Raw genomic sequence first — 15,517 nt, 5'->3', positions numbered from 1 at the left:
AGTGCTAGGTATTGAAATAACGGCTGGGGTGGCAGGGTTGGCAGGGTTGGCGCTTAAGTTAGTATCACGCAGACTTAATCGTAAGGCATTGAAACACGACGAGATCAGGGTTCTGGCCGAAGCAAAGCTGAACACAGTGAGTGAGCGAATTTCCACGGCACTCTCTGACAGTAAGATCTCAGAAGAGGAGTTTCGTTCAATCCTATCTGAACTCAAAAAATATAACGGAATGAAACAAGATATTCGATCCAAGTCTCGTAAGTCTGCTATCAGCGAGGACGAGAAAAAAAAGTACATAGAACAGGGGATACAAAAAGCCCAGCAAGCCTTTATTATGAACACCAAAGAGATCGTAGGCGGTTCACGTTAAACTGTTTCATCGATATAAACATGACATAGGCCGCCAAAGTGAGGTATCTATACCAGCCGGGGGAACACGAGGGCGATAGCCGTAAGCGAGCCACCGATCCTATATGGTCAGACAAAACTTACAACATAGATAAAGTGGATATGAAAGCCGACGAACCTAACTTGTACTACTTGAGGGATGGGCCGGGTAGGGGGTTTGTAAGAGAAGAATTATTGATCGTACCGTACGGCACAGTGTTACCTCCTACCAACACAAAGTAGGCATAGTAATTACCGCCAACTTTTTTGTAGTAGGGGTAATAGTAGCAAGAGCTAATGACCCAACCAAAGCCTTATTTAGTAAATAAGGCTTTGTAGAGACATTTCTTGAAAGTGGTCCAGAACCCCTATTCCCTATACTACTTTGATTAATGTGCTAGTTGATGACGCAACACTTCTTTGACTTGATTGCAGTTGGACAAGGGGCAATGGAGCGGGCTAATGGGGAGTGCTATTGTTCTAACTTTGCATCTGTTATATGCTGAGGCTGTGAGAGAAATCGATGGGTTAATACAATGCATTTCACTATCAAAGATTTTATGAAATGGAATAACGTAATTAACAAACTGATCGATGATAGGTGATCTGTGAAACCAACAGTTAAAGGTATCAACTACTGGTCTATTCTGGATCTTAAAGTGATTTTTCCCCGTTTGTTTGAATTCAATATGACGAATGGCCCGGTTGTAGCACATTTGTAGGAGTGGACATCATAGTGTAACACAGACCTGTTAACTTTCCACACATTTCTTTTCATGACATTGTCTATTTTATATCAGACAGACATTATACAGACATCGGAACGACCTTCTGCCCGTGGTTTATAATAGGTTACGTATGATTCAAGAAGGAATGAAGTTATCACGTCTTTGTGTATATGGAGTCATATTACGAAGAATGACACCAACAGTGTTATCCTTTCAAGCTATAAAGTTTCAGCTTCTCATTTTGTACGTAGTCTAGGTCTCTGCTACCATCATTCAGACTTTCTTCTCTCTCTTCAGCTCTCATGACGTCCTCTAATCTCTTTAAGTTATTGCATGTCGTTATCTCTCAGTTTCATCTTCTCGTTTTGTGCGTAGTCCAGGTCTCTGTTACCATCATCTCGTTCCTTCATCATCAGACTTTCTCCTCTCTCTTCAGCTATCTTGGCGTCCTCTTCTCTCTTTATCACATTGAACACATCCCATCTTGTTGACAGCCACCCTCGTCGGAACATATGCCTTGTGAACGCTGACACAGATATAATTCCTGCAAAGTTGACTATCATCGCCAGGGTCTTGAAAGGGAACAACTGACCATCAGCCTCTGAGTATAATGGAAAGCGAATGAGTGGTGGTATTCCCAGAAGAGAATCCCCAGCAGCCACTCTCAGAAAGAGGCTGAGGATGTAGCCGGTGAGGGAGCCGTAGGTGTTGGTGAACCCAATCCAGAGAACGCAGGTGAGTTGGGGAAACAGGATAACGTACATGAGGTCGGAGCACATATAGAAGAGTCCATATACCGACTTCACCATGATGGCTAGGACGCATGACAATGTACCAGTCACCAGAATACCACCTCTCAAGATCCACTTGACTTCTCGGTCGCTGGCCTAAGAATGACATTTAAGAAACATTTAGAAACAGAAATAGCATTCTTCAGACTTTTCTTGTAATATCATAAAAGAATTCATGTTCGCTATGTGTGACAATACATACAATGTTTTATTTTGTAACACACATGTCTGAAAGTACCTGTGGACGTATGACGTCTTTGTAGATATTCTTGGCAAAGACGGTTCCACTGGAGAGGACAGAGGAGTCGGCGGATGACATGACAGCAGCAGCCACCACACCAAGTCCAAGCACTGCCACCGGGAGTGGACACAGGTAGTTGAGCACCATGGGAAGGATAAAGCTGCGATATTCTTGTGGTATTGGGACTTCGCCATCGTAGGACGTGGCATTCCAATCTGCAAAATGAATCATGGGATGAAAATTAATAGCAATATGGAACAATACCAGTCATGTTTAATCGACTTTATCTTCACGACACATCCATTAATAAACTTTGGCCCAGTTCTGATAAGATGTTGGAGTAAAATCGTAACCTGCTGACCTGCTGCTGCCCCGACAATTCCGATAGCTGCTGGGGGTATAGCTAGAAGTAGGCTACAGAACGCTGCCACAATGGAGCTTGTCCGAGCAACACTGGGTGTCTTGCAAGCCAAGACTCTCTGGTAAAACACCTGCATAAAAGAGATTACAAGCCCACATTTACAACATGAGCGGATACACACCATGGATCCCTTGGTACGAGGTAGTATCAAAACGTGTTGAGCCTAAATACGTGCATGATAAAATTAACTGCACTATATTTACGAAATGAAGAGTGATTGACAGTAGTGCCAGTATTCTATGGATTCAGTACTCGAACTGTTGTCAGTTGACCTTCAATGTGCTTCCCCGGGTGGATCCCGATGACCAAAAACGTGATGACTACATTGTACACAAGCTCATCCCTTTCTGCCGTTTCAAAAGGGGTTCAATGTGATCAGTTGTCACGTGACCGGAAACTAGCTAGATTTGTTACTGAAGTCAAAAAGGTAAATGTTTCACATAGTTTTCATGTTGAAAGGTACAACACATTACATAGTTTGTTACCTGCCAAGATAGGCCGCCAAAGATTAGCTGACAACATAGATCTGCATATAAACCAATCATGTTTGTGGGCAGCTCACCAACCCACGTGTCCTGCACTCTTGACAGATCAACAGACGGATGGAAGAAGGCAAAAGGACATGACACAATCTGAAAGATACACAACACCCTATGATGCGAGCAGTGAAACTATCGTTTTAATCAATCAAGTGATACCAAGTGATTAGAACCACGTAAATAATTATATTGCTGCCGACTGGTTGTGTTTTCATAATTGGAAACGTCATATGCTATTGATAAACATTGGTGTTGACATTTAAAGATTGACAATAAACCTTAGACATGTAGGGACGTCCAAGATAAATGTGTGTTCACTTTTCAGTGAACCGAATATCAGTGTATCATGGCACATTCTAATTATGTACACATTGTAATCTCATGAGGATATGATATTGGGTAGCTAGGCTTTATATATATATTAAGTATATTAGCTGGCTGCCAATTGTTACGACGTCGATCAGTTTGAAAATACTAGTTCCATAACGGAGCGTTATAAAACCATTCCAACCATCTGCCAATTTCATACGCCGTAAATGTTTTTTTTTGACCATACCAGACTCATGTTGGTCTTAATGTAACATCCATACCAGTCCCAGAGTAAGACAGATGAGCTGGATGACATCAGTGTAGGCCACAGAGTAGAGCCCTCCTATGAAGGTGTAGAACACAGCCACACAAGTAGATACGATGATGGATAGAACAGGGTCCAGGTCCAAGATGAGGGACATGGTGGACCCTGTAAGGCAAGAAATATGTTAACGTAAACTGTGCACTGTTTAATGGCTGACAGGATAGCTCAGACGAAGAAAGTGATCAAGTCAAACTCAATACATACTCATGGGGTACTAGTACTGATGCCAATCGCTGTTCAATGTGCCTCGCCAGGTGCAATCGTTTTTCAGTGGCCCTCGAAGACCAACACTTTCATGACTATTCTGTGCTGAGACTCCATTTCTGCCGTTTCAACAGCGGTAGATGTGATTAATTGTCATGCGACTAGCCACATATGCATTTCAGTATTACGTTTATATGAATGATATAAACAATTCTTCAATATCATACAGTACTTTTTATCATGCACATATCAGGAGAAAAACTGTTTGATAGCTCCTTGTATTTAGGCGCATGATGCATCGATTTGTGAAGCGTCGTATCTCAGGGGCTATTATAACGTTTTTCATCAAAATTATGCTTGAGGGGATTACCATATCTGTAAATATGAAACGTTGACGCTGGTAAATAGCCCTGTCCTGCTCTGCAGAAACAATCAGTTGGTCGTTAAAGGCATAGCGATGAAACCAGTAGTCCAGGTAATAGAGATACGGGACCATTATTAAGCCATTTCATTCTGATTCTAATACTACTAGCAGAACATTTATTAGGCTAGCGCTGAATAAGCAACGAGCAGACCTGTTTCGTAGGGGCTGTGGGCACAGAATTAGGATAAAGAGGCTTAATAATGGGGAGTAGTCGTCAATACCAATACTACTTGACCTGTATAAATGTAGCACTGAAGATCATTGGCAACAATGTGTCTGTGAAAGAGTTAAACATACCCCATCTTACCGGTGGCCCTCTTCTTTGCTTAAATACACTCAGATCTTGAGGGCATTTGCAAATAGTAAATCGGAAACACTGGTAAGTATGTTTTGGAATTTTATGCATGACTTACCCAAGGCCGACAAGATGGCTGCTGTCCAGAAGACATCTCCCATCAGCTGAGGGAAGAAAAGCAGACTTCCGGCTCGGTCCCCCAGTTTATTCTGGATGGGATCAAACATGGTGATATACCCTCCTCTTCTCATCGTCGGTGCGTAGAAAACTCCAGCTGGAAATGGAACAGTAGCAATACACTTCCCATACAAATTAAAACGTTGCAAGGTCATCATCTATGCATGTTTCAGAATCTTTTACTTTTGAAGAAACTATAATATATGTATTGACACTTGCAGATATTTGATACGACTGTATACAGATATTGGTTGTGGACAGTCTGATGCAGTTGCATGGCGGCCTGTTTAATTGCAAGGCGGGTATTAAAAGAAACATTCACGACTAAAATAATCTATCCTCGTACTTGCACAGGAGAGTACGTTCGTCTTATGTTTTAAAGATTAAGACAGAAATGAGCAGAGAGAGTTGGGCGATTTTAGCACAGTCAGGCCGATAAGGCTTATCATTAGCTCAGGGTCCTCGCCCCCTCTACACGCAGCCCAGAAAGTCTTTGGCACTTGTCCCAGGAAACGCTCTTTAGTCGAACCCACCATGAACCTTTCGGAGCATATGAAGGCTCTCCAATACTGCAGCATTCTGCATTATCCAGATTGTCAGAAGGGTTGTGCACCCGGTGGAGAACCCAGGCACTCTCCAGATCTGCGCCAAGTGATCAGGAGGTACCAAATCATGGGCACCGAGAACAATAGACGACTGTGTAGTTGGGATGCAAGCATGACATTTCAAAGGGGAGGTCCGTATATTTATCATGCTTTTCCTGAATCTTGCCTATCACATTTCTGTCATAAGAGACTGAAAATTCAATGACATAAAGAACATACTTGTAGACACAGACACAGGCACACACACAGACACACAGACACACACATATACCAACATGTATATTTTCAGTGGATATTGTTATTGAAGTTTACTTACCGATGACGATGGAAAGGCAGTATAAAATGGGAGCATTGGTCCAGATGAGGCCGCTGTATGCTATAGCTTCTGCTGTGCCGTTGATGTAGCCTCCACCGATGTTGGTCGCTGCAGAATTGTGAGGATTCATCAATTCAATTCGTTTATTACGTATAGGTAGCCGAAAGGCGAAAGGGCTGATAGTGCAACGTATTTAAATTTCATATTCAGCATGTATGTTGTTTGTGCACCACCTGATAAGCGTTCGTAACGTTGCGACCTGTCGTAACCCTACAGGTTTCCATGTGCTTACAAATGCCGTAGTACTATGAACGCGTTGTTGATTGGGAACCAAGTCAGGAAGTTTCACTGAATATCTATGAACACTGTAAGTTCATAAGGAATATCAACATTGTCACATGATGCAAGGTTGACATCCTTCTGATAAGTATGGTTTTCAATATGGTAGACAGGTACACCCTCAGATGTCAGTTCATATTAGCGTGGGCAGATCTGTAGCCATGGTATTCATTATCAACAGAATAATTACAATAAATACGAGTTGTAATTTCTAATTCTGTGATTTCTTAATGTGTGTGTGCTGTGATATTAAAATCCTGTACATTGCACCTGACTTCAGTCAATGTTCTCCTTAACGGTCCTGAGAATACGCAAATACTGCCCGTAATACTGGCGTAAGTGATTGAACTATTTCCCAGACACCTTGAACAGCATACGCCGTTACACCTTTCCATTAAACACGTCTTGTGAACTCATTACCATGTACGTCCTTCATCCCAACCCTTTACACCCCATGCAAAACACGAAAATGCTGCTCTGAGGTGTCACTTGATCTATCTGCGTTTCTGTGCAAACATATTGTAACGCACGAATTAGTAGCGACCAGTGTATAGTCGAGTTTGATACCACTGATTATCTTCTTGTAAATCAATGCACATCAAAAAGCAACTCAACAATTATGTGACACGTGTGAAAGCAAGAATTTACATGTAGTGAATGGGAGGACACATCATGATAAAACAGTCAATTATACATTTACAGGCATACACGTGGTATGAAACTGGTTAAACAAGAATGCGTCACGACAAGAGTAGAACCTCCACATGTTAGTTTAAAGGAAGGAGTACACCAGGCTTTCAAAGTAATACTAGTCACTTAGAGTGTGTGCCAGTATAGTTAAAACGCCTTCTCATTACTGCCGGAGGTGGGGTAGCCTAATGGTCAGAGCGTTCAGGCGTCACACTGAAGACCCGGGTTCGATTCCCGCTATCTACCGGGCACTATGTGTGAAGTCCATTTCTGCTGTTATCCGCCGTTTTATTGCTGGAATATTACTTAAAGCGACGTAAAACTAAACTCACTAACTCATTACTGTCAGGGTACCAGTAGCCCCTACTTGTATCGGTTAACAAAGTAGCTCTAAGGGTTGTAGCAGTACTAAGAATGGATCGTCAACGTAATGGTAGCAGTAGTAACTACTGGGTTTGTACTTACCAGTAATTGTGAAAAATGACAGCCACAATCCGATACTTCTATTAGCCACGAATGAGTCTTCAGCGTTGCTATTTCTGCTCTTCCTGGCGGCGATGATGCCGATGACGAGGATGAGGATGTAGAACACGATGACGGAGATGAGACCGGGAATGTTCACGGCCATGATGAAATAGTACAAGACAAGGTTTCTGTGGGTGAGTCTGGAATATACATGTGTGATAGCTGAGTCAATGTCAAGGTCAAACGCGGAATTGGAGGACTTAAACGTTCCCACAAAGACATTTACCAGATCTTGCTTCATACAGGATAAGGAGTTCTGCAAGATTTCCACGCCACCTTTCCGAGAATCATTTAAATGAAAGTTATCACATTCCCATGTTCGACACACTGATCCATGATAGAAAAAACATTTATATTTACATTTCTTTCTGAAACTCCTATGCAGTCGCTGGAAAAATGCGAACATTGGAATATGATTTTTATGTTCAGCATCCTGTCCTGGCGATATTTCGTTAAAAACCGGACTCTAACCAAACTAAATGCGATTAATGAAGGAATTTCCGCAAAATGTATGTAATGACCGAAAACATTCTGAAAATAAGAACAACCACAATGTATTGTTATGTATCAGTTTATGTAAGGGATCTGTATTCTCCCCGTGTTTTGTTTGGGGTTATTAGTGTAGATTTGTAAAGTGCCCATTTGAGATTAAATTCGTGGTAACAGAACTAGCGATCGTGCCAGATTGCGTGGTCATGCAATTTCACGCACTGATAGCAGCTACCTACTGTGAAGACATACTGAAATAGGTCGAGTTCACCCTTATGAAAGGAACAAGTGGAGAGACAATCCATTTGTATAATATGGCCACTGGGTGACTGTTTTCCAACACTGCTACATTTTGGCAAAATCTAGGAAACAAAAGACTGTGATTTATAAAAGTATTTGATGAATAAATTCACTAGTTGGATACATTTTGCATATCAACAAGTCCAAGCATTGCATATATATAGCTCCTGATATTATTATTGCTTAATCTCGAGGTTATAATTCAGTTTCAGAAAGTGCACATGTGTACTTTAGTACATGCATTTTTTTAATTCGTTAACGATATCGTAAAGTCGCACCTCATTGTAAGTAACGAAGTTACTCACATATTATCCTCACTTTGAAAATATTATAATTACATTAAAATAGATATATAATGACAGAATACATCTTGCCATTGACTGCAGGTATGATTTTGTGATCTAAACGCGAGAGAACTTGTAGACAGCCCTTTTCAAAGATTGTGATTTTCGTATTTGCCACGATTACTGTGTTCATTGCACAAATTCAGTGATTGTAAACACTTGTGCTCGGACGTTGATCCGTTGCTCCAACATTCACACCATCAAAAGCCTAACGCTGTGACGAGAATACCCGTACCTTGAAATGTTGCTTTGTCGAGAAGACGCCGTGTATAACACTCAGTACGTCTCATTTAGCGTTCTCCTCTGCGGTAATAATTTATCGCTTCCTATTGGAGATAGAACGGTAGTCTGGCACAAGCAGCATTATATACTACAGGTGTTTCCTGAACATCTTTGTTTTCGTCTCTACTGCCTATACTTTGTTACAGTTTAGTTTATTAGCCACTTTAATGTCGTACATTATAAATTACATATCGTCGCGCGGCCGTCTTATGTTACAAGAAAAATAGCATACAGTTAATCCCTCAGTAAGCTGACTTCCAGAGGATGTCCTGCAGTGATAGTATACTATGACTGTTCTGTCTTTATTTTGTCATTTGAAGCGTACGATTGTCGAACGAACATCGGTATAGTTAACGTCCTTGAATGACTCGGCAAAAACTGCAGCAAAAATATCAGCAATCTACAATTACTTCGATAATAGTGAACATTTACCAGTCGTGTTAACTTATGGGTCCCCATGGCAACGAAAGCGTATCTAAATTCACCACTGTTCTATTGCCGGCGCGACACAGGAGGTAGGCCCTCGACCAAACCGAGCAACCTGACACTGAGACTGGTCCACCTTGTGTTAATGGTCTGGCGAGCGCAGGCCAATGGATGCTCATTTACGCAACATTCGCTTGTAATTGTTCACCTTGAGCTCGACGGATAGCACATGACTGTTCCACGAGTTCTCAACGAGTTCCACATGAAGTAGTAGTGTATTTCATGTTGAATTGGAGTGAGTTTTGTCTGGGTTGTATCTAACTGTGACCCCTTTGTGAGATGTTCTTAGATAGCCGGCCTATTTTCCCCTTGTGACAGTACAAATTCATCAAGTGCATCTTCAAAGTGCCCTTGCCGTCTTAGGAAACCTGAATTAACCCACAAATGTTTGAATTTGGGGGCAATTTAAATGCTAACTAGTCAAAGATCTGGGCTATTTCCTCATAAATTTGCATATCTTGATCGTGCTAAGATATAGTGTTTAAGGGAGAGTTAACCCCACCATCCTCTGAAGCACCTGGTTAGTCTTGTGCTTATAGAGCCGAAAAGAGGTTCAGTAACCCACTTTGGTACAATGTGTTAAGACAATTTCTGGTGCCAAGAGTGTGATTGCTGGAATATTGCTAACTCACACTATACCTGACTGACTCACTCACATCGGGTCTAAACTTTGGCACACATCTTACATCCAACCTAGACATCATAGATTAGGAATATACGTTAACAGAGAGTAAGAAATATTATCACATTATCTTCTGAATAACACCCATTGTCATTGTGGCCAAACCTGAGAATTATATTCGTATATAATTACTATTGATATTCTTGTAAATCCAACCGAGATTTACATTTTTATCTCTACTAGCTTTCTTTACTGATGGTATTTTGTACCAAAGGCTTTTGTTGTACCTGACAACCTTTGTTCCCCTGCCAAAGTGTTAAGTTCCTGTAATGTTTCCCCTAAAACCTGTCGTTGTCTCTTCTACTCCAGACGGTAGTGTGTTGTCTACAAAGAACACGAAATCCTCTTGTGGTCTGTTAATAGTTTATATTTGTGACCCACTACCTCAGACCTGTGACTCATCTGCATTGTACCAGAAATCTGAGTGAGTGAGTGAGCGAGTTAACATTTAACGTCACATCGGCAATATTGCAGCCATATCGTGACGAGAACATACGTGACATTAAAAACGAAATATATATGCATATTATGAAGGACAGTAAAACCACTAGACTATCACCGTTAGTATTTACAACTAGCATGGAAACTTAAAAAATAATGTCATCACTATTTGGAAAGTACAATATAAAACAGGCCATAGATCGCCAACAACTGAAGGTAGATCACCATACTAGGGACCATGGGGACATACAGTACCTGTGCTACCTGCATGGTCCCTAGCTGGATTTACAGCATCCCTTCGGCTGCTGACGACCGTATGCAAGATTAGCCACAATTTAAAATGACACATATTCTACGGCTAAAATAGTGGAAGATTAAATCGGTCTTTAAGTGTTTTGGGACTAATGTACCCTCTCAGGAGGGCAATACTTTTACGGTACTTCAACCTCCGTCGAGGATACAGCCACTAACAATCTTAGCTGCTAATTCAACTTCCAACCATAAAATATTTAATATCTATTTACCTGTCATGTAACAGGTCTAATTCTTTGAAAAACGCAATGATTAAATGATAACTAACATTACTAAAAGATCCTTCATAGTTCGTGATTTAAAATAGTTATCCCTAGTGATGGAATATTCAACACAGTCAAGTAAAACATGCTTGACTGTGATTCTTTCATCACAAGGGATACAAAATGGAGGATCTTCACCTTTAAGCAAATATACATGTGTATATCGTATGTGGCCAATACGTCACCTCTTCAAATCTGAACTGACAACCCAAGTAGGTGTAACCAATTATTTCATGTAATTTATTGATACCTACCTGGGTGTCCCACTTCTTCTGCATCAGATCACGGATGTAAGATCTACTGCTAGCTTTATAATCAGTATAGGGAATAAGAAGTGGTGTCACAAATTTGTTGAGTGCTGTCTTAGCAGCAAGGTCAGCCACAGTGTTACCAGAGATTCAAACATGGCTGGGTAACCAACAGAAGACGATGTCGTATTGGCCAGTCGCAAGATTATTATACAATTCGATAATTTGTATTAAAAGTGGATGTTTACGTGACAGGTATTAAATGGCCTGAAGGCACGAAAGAGAGTCAGAAAAGATTATATATATGTATTGCCTATATTTAGGGTGTCTTTGAATATGTTTAGAGCTGTTAATATGGCATTTGCTTCTGCAGTGAAAATAGAGCTGTTATCTGGTATTCTAGAAGATATTATCTGGATCCAATGACAGTGACACAAGCTACTGCGCAACCGTCCTTGGATCCATCTGTAAATAAGGATTTATAATTGCTATATTCATGTGTTAATTGATTATATTCTTGTGTATATTGTAAGTCACTAGTTTCTGATTTTTAAATGCAGTTAACGTTAAGTCAACTTGTGGCCTAGCCAGCTGCTCAGAAGAAGAAAAAAGACGGGAAGGAGCTATATTGTCTAGCTCAATGCCGGCAGCAGTAATGAAAGGCTGAATTCTCAGCCCGAGAGGAGGAACAAGAGATGATTTTTTGTTATACAAATCTTCATACGGAGAATTAGAGACACAGTGAAATGCAGGATTATACTCGTTAGAATATAACTTTGTAATATATTGTTAGGATAATTTTATACGAGGTGGTTCGTCTGCCTCAACGTAGAGACTGTCAATAGGTGAAGTCTTAGACCTTGGGGATGACAGAATCTAATAGTTTCAGGTTGCTTTTGCAGGCTCCACCATATACGATGGAGCCATAGTCAAGATTTGAGAGGACGAGTGATCTACATAAGTGGAGGAGGGTGGCTTGATCCCCTTGCTACTTTAAATTAGAAACGACTTTTAATAAAACCAGCGCCTTCAGGCATTTATTGTTAAATGTGAGTCGGAAATTAGACCCAAGAACTTTGCTTCCTTAACGACTTTGATGAGAGTGCTATTTAAAAACAATTCTGGGTCTTTATGCGGTTTGTAATTTCTACAGAAATGTATACAATTGGTTTCCGACTTAGAACATTTAAAGCCGTTTTCAAGACACCATTTGTTTATCTTGTTTAAGCACAATTGCAGTTGCCGTTCAATAGTATGCATATTTTCCCTCGACAAGAAATATTAAAATCATCCAAACGAAGCTTGGATAAACTGTTTATCCTGATACTAAAGACTGTTACAGACAAAATACTGCCTTCTGGAACTCCCTAATCCTGATTATAATGGTCAGACAGGGTTGAACCCACTTGGACTTGAAATTGCCTCTCCTTTAAAAACTGTGATACAAAAGGAGTTAAACGACCCCTTAAACCAAAGTCATGTAAATCCTTCAAAATGCCATGTTTCCAGGTGGTATCGTATGCTTTCTCGAGATCAAAGAAAATCGACGCTGCATGTTGTCTATTTACTAGAGCATTTTTAACAAAGGATTCTAGTCGTACCAGATACCAGAAATCTGAATTATGATTCATTTTAACTTACTCATTGTTTTCTTAATACATTATTGAATATTTTAGACTTGACTGTGTTATATTTTGCTGGTTCAGATTGGATTTCTTATACCATTGTCACAGCAATTTACTAACCGTAACACATGTCAGTGGCTAAATGAGTCGATTGGTAATATCGGGATCCACTTTATTGCAGACATTGAGAGTTCTCAGGTTTGCCTGAGTATTTGTTGACTAGTAGTGATTTCAGGATTTTAACTCAACAACGGATTATAGATGTTCATGTATTTGACCAATGACTGCTACAGGGGAGGATACATTTCCTAACAGGTTTATGACCACGGGGTTTATACAGACACCATCTAAATAATCTAATAAGCGTAAGTTTCAGTATGAGGAAGTATGACTGTTGTAACGGAATGATTCATATTAACATGTTTCCATCAAAATTAAAAGATATGAAAACACGAGATCAACTCCCAGTTTAAAAGTAAATTCAGGTTTATCACTTTAAAACCGAAGGAGGACAAACAGATTAGGTCTTCGGCAAGCAATGCTTGCCACAAAATGCAGCTATGCTTGTCATCATGGCTGACTGTATGTGATTGTCATATAGTCTCACATAATGATGACTGAGATTGTATGAACTACAACTGGCGACTGCATCATTACATCTGTCACTTCACTTCTCCCACTGGCTCTCAAGTGTCAGATTCTGTGTCTTCCTCCCACTCTCTCGCTGCCTCTCCCTTTCTCTCCCTCTGCGCTCTGGCGTGTGGGTACATACACTACGCACCTACACGGCCGTAATACACACTGATACACTTGCACGCACAGACGCAAGGACGCGCGCGCACACACAGACACGAGCTTGGCTAGCTGGCTAAAGAGCCAGTCTCATAATCCAGCGAGCATGAGGTGCCGTGATCGAGCCCAGCTGTGGCCGTGTGTAACGAAACTTTGAGTCAACTTAATGTTCAGGCTCCTTCAGTGTTATCACAACCCCTGGTGTACAGTACACGACCCTTTGCACCTAAAATAACCCACGAATTCGTTGGTATATGGCCAGATGGTGACCACATGAATACGTGCATACACCTAGTTGCGGGCACAGCAGCGTGTAGTAAACTACTGTAAAGTACTGTGACTATATGTGTCCTTGTCCACCCGCTGTGAATGGGTACCTCGTTAGGATTGGAAAGCAACCTTGTGGCAGCAACATTTGTATCATCCCCAGGGTGTGGGCATTGATAACAAGATTGACATCCAATGATCGAGGGAAAAATTACCAGCGCCTTGAGCATGCACTGGTGTGTGGATATGTGCACTGTATAAATATAAACAACAACAGCAACATATACATAGTGAGACACACAGACACATAGTCAGATAGACAGACATACATAGACATACACTTACTCACTAACCCAGTACTCATCCCCCAAGCATCCGCTCAGTTGCTGTCAGTTCATTACGTTGCACATTTTAGTCTCCCATTGGTATTCACCAAGTCTTGATGTTTTTGGATAACAGGCAACAGGAGAAGACATTGTTGCGACCTGTCTCTCGAATAGGAAAAGAACTGGACTCTTTTGTTATGTCCTAACCGCATATGTGTGTTGTATAAAGCTTCAAAGAACTTAACGTCTGGGAATATGTAGAACATAGTTCACAGAATAGAGTGGGTATGGATGGACAACCTATTAATGTGATATATAAATAACACGAGCACCACTGTTATGTACCCCGATTACACCCTATGTGTGTATGTACTTCACTTCGTGTTACATGCTTGCATAAACCTGTTTGCTTATTTGCTGTACTTAGCTATCAAGTAGCACCAGTCTTTATGTGTCTGCAGGGAAGGGTACGCTTTATTTGCAAGACTGTTATAAACAGTAACAGTGAATCAAACACGTTTACACGGTCTAATCGATTTCTCAAGGACATGAAACGGTTTTTGTGCGTTCTAATTTATACTCATGTGAATTTGCGTTTACGATATTGGTGAAATAAACTGAAACAGTCAATAACAGACTGCATAGTATATTCCTAAACGACGGTACACTACTGCTATTTGTGAAAGAAACACTCACTGTTTACAACATCAAGGTGCCGTTATATTATCTGCGTATCAGTCTGCTTAGTATACAGTGAAACGAGCACACTTTCATGACATGCATACTATATTTATCAAAATAGAGCAGTACTTACGCGCAGGTGGACGTAGGTGAAGGCAGACCCTAAATATAGCACACGGGTTTGTTACAGGCACAGGTCTCGACTGTCGTTGATCCACTGCTTGAGTGAAAAATGAGGGCACCCGCATAACATGCCCTGAATGGAGGGAGTTTTAAGCAAAGCGCTTCATGGGTGGTGGCAATTCACTATACTTTGCGCATAATAAGAAACGAGGAACGTTTTTCTGGTGATCTGTACGAATGCTGATATTTCCTTTGTTCATTAGGTGTTTTTAGAAAGCGAGCGATTGAACTGTAGTGTACAAACGGTGTACAGTGGGTGGGGTGCCCGCACCCCTGCGTGCCCCTCTGGATCCGCCTCTGGGCAATCTGTGTTATGTAGTTTGTGTACTTCATGGATAACTGTAACAGTAAGAGTTGCCGCGACCCAAAGCTGTGGATGCCCAATGTCACGTGGAAAGTGGTCAAATGTACCCGAGGGTACACTTTGGATAACAGTTACTTTTCTGAGTTGAGTCCAGTTTAGGATTCGAACCCACCCTC

The 15,517-nt window shown here is 41.0% G+C and overlaps 1 protein-coding gene across 1 annotated transcript; it reads right to left on the bottom strand.

Moving 5' to 3' along the window:
- Positions 1 to 316: 316 nt before the first annotated feature.
- On the bottom strand, positions 317 to 15,077 carry LOC137283711 (high-affinity choline transporter 1-like). Its single transcript, XM_067815374.1, has 9 exons — positions 14,988 to 15,077; positions 7,257 to 7,456; positions 5,763 to 5,870; positions 4,783 to 4,938; positions 3,698 to 3,846; positions 3,054 to 3,200; positions 2,509 to 2,638; positions 2,145 to 2,362; positions 317 to 2,002 (listed from the first exon to the last, which is right to left on the bottom strand). The coding sequence occupies exons 2-9, from the start codon at positions 7,417 to 7,419 to the stop codon at positions 1,442 to 1,444; spliced, it is 1,632 nt and encodes a 543-aa protein (XP_067671475.1). The 5' UTR covers positions 7,420 to 7,456; positions 14,988 to 15,077; the 3' UTR covers positions 317 to 1,441.
- Positions 15,078 to 15,517: the final 440 nt, after the last annotated feature.

Source organism: Haliotis asinina, chromosome 5 (assembly GCF_037392515.1).
Source record: "Haliotis asinina isolate JCU_RB_2024 chromosome 5, JCU_Hal_asi_v2, whole genome shotgun sequence".
NCBI lineage: Eukaryota > Metazoa > Mollusca > Gastropoda > Lepetellida > Haliotidae > Haliotis > Haliotis asinina.
This window is presented reverse-complemented; position numbering and strand designations above follow the sequence as displayed.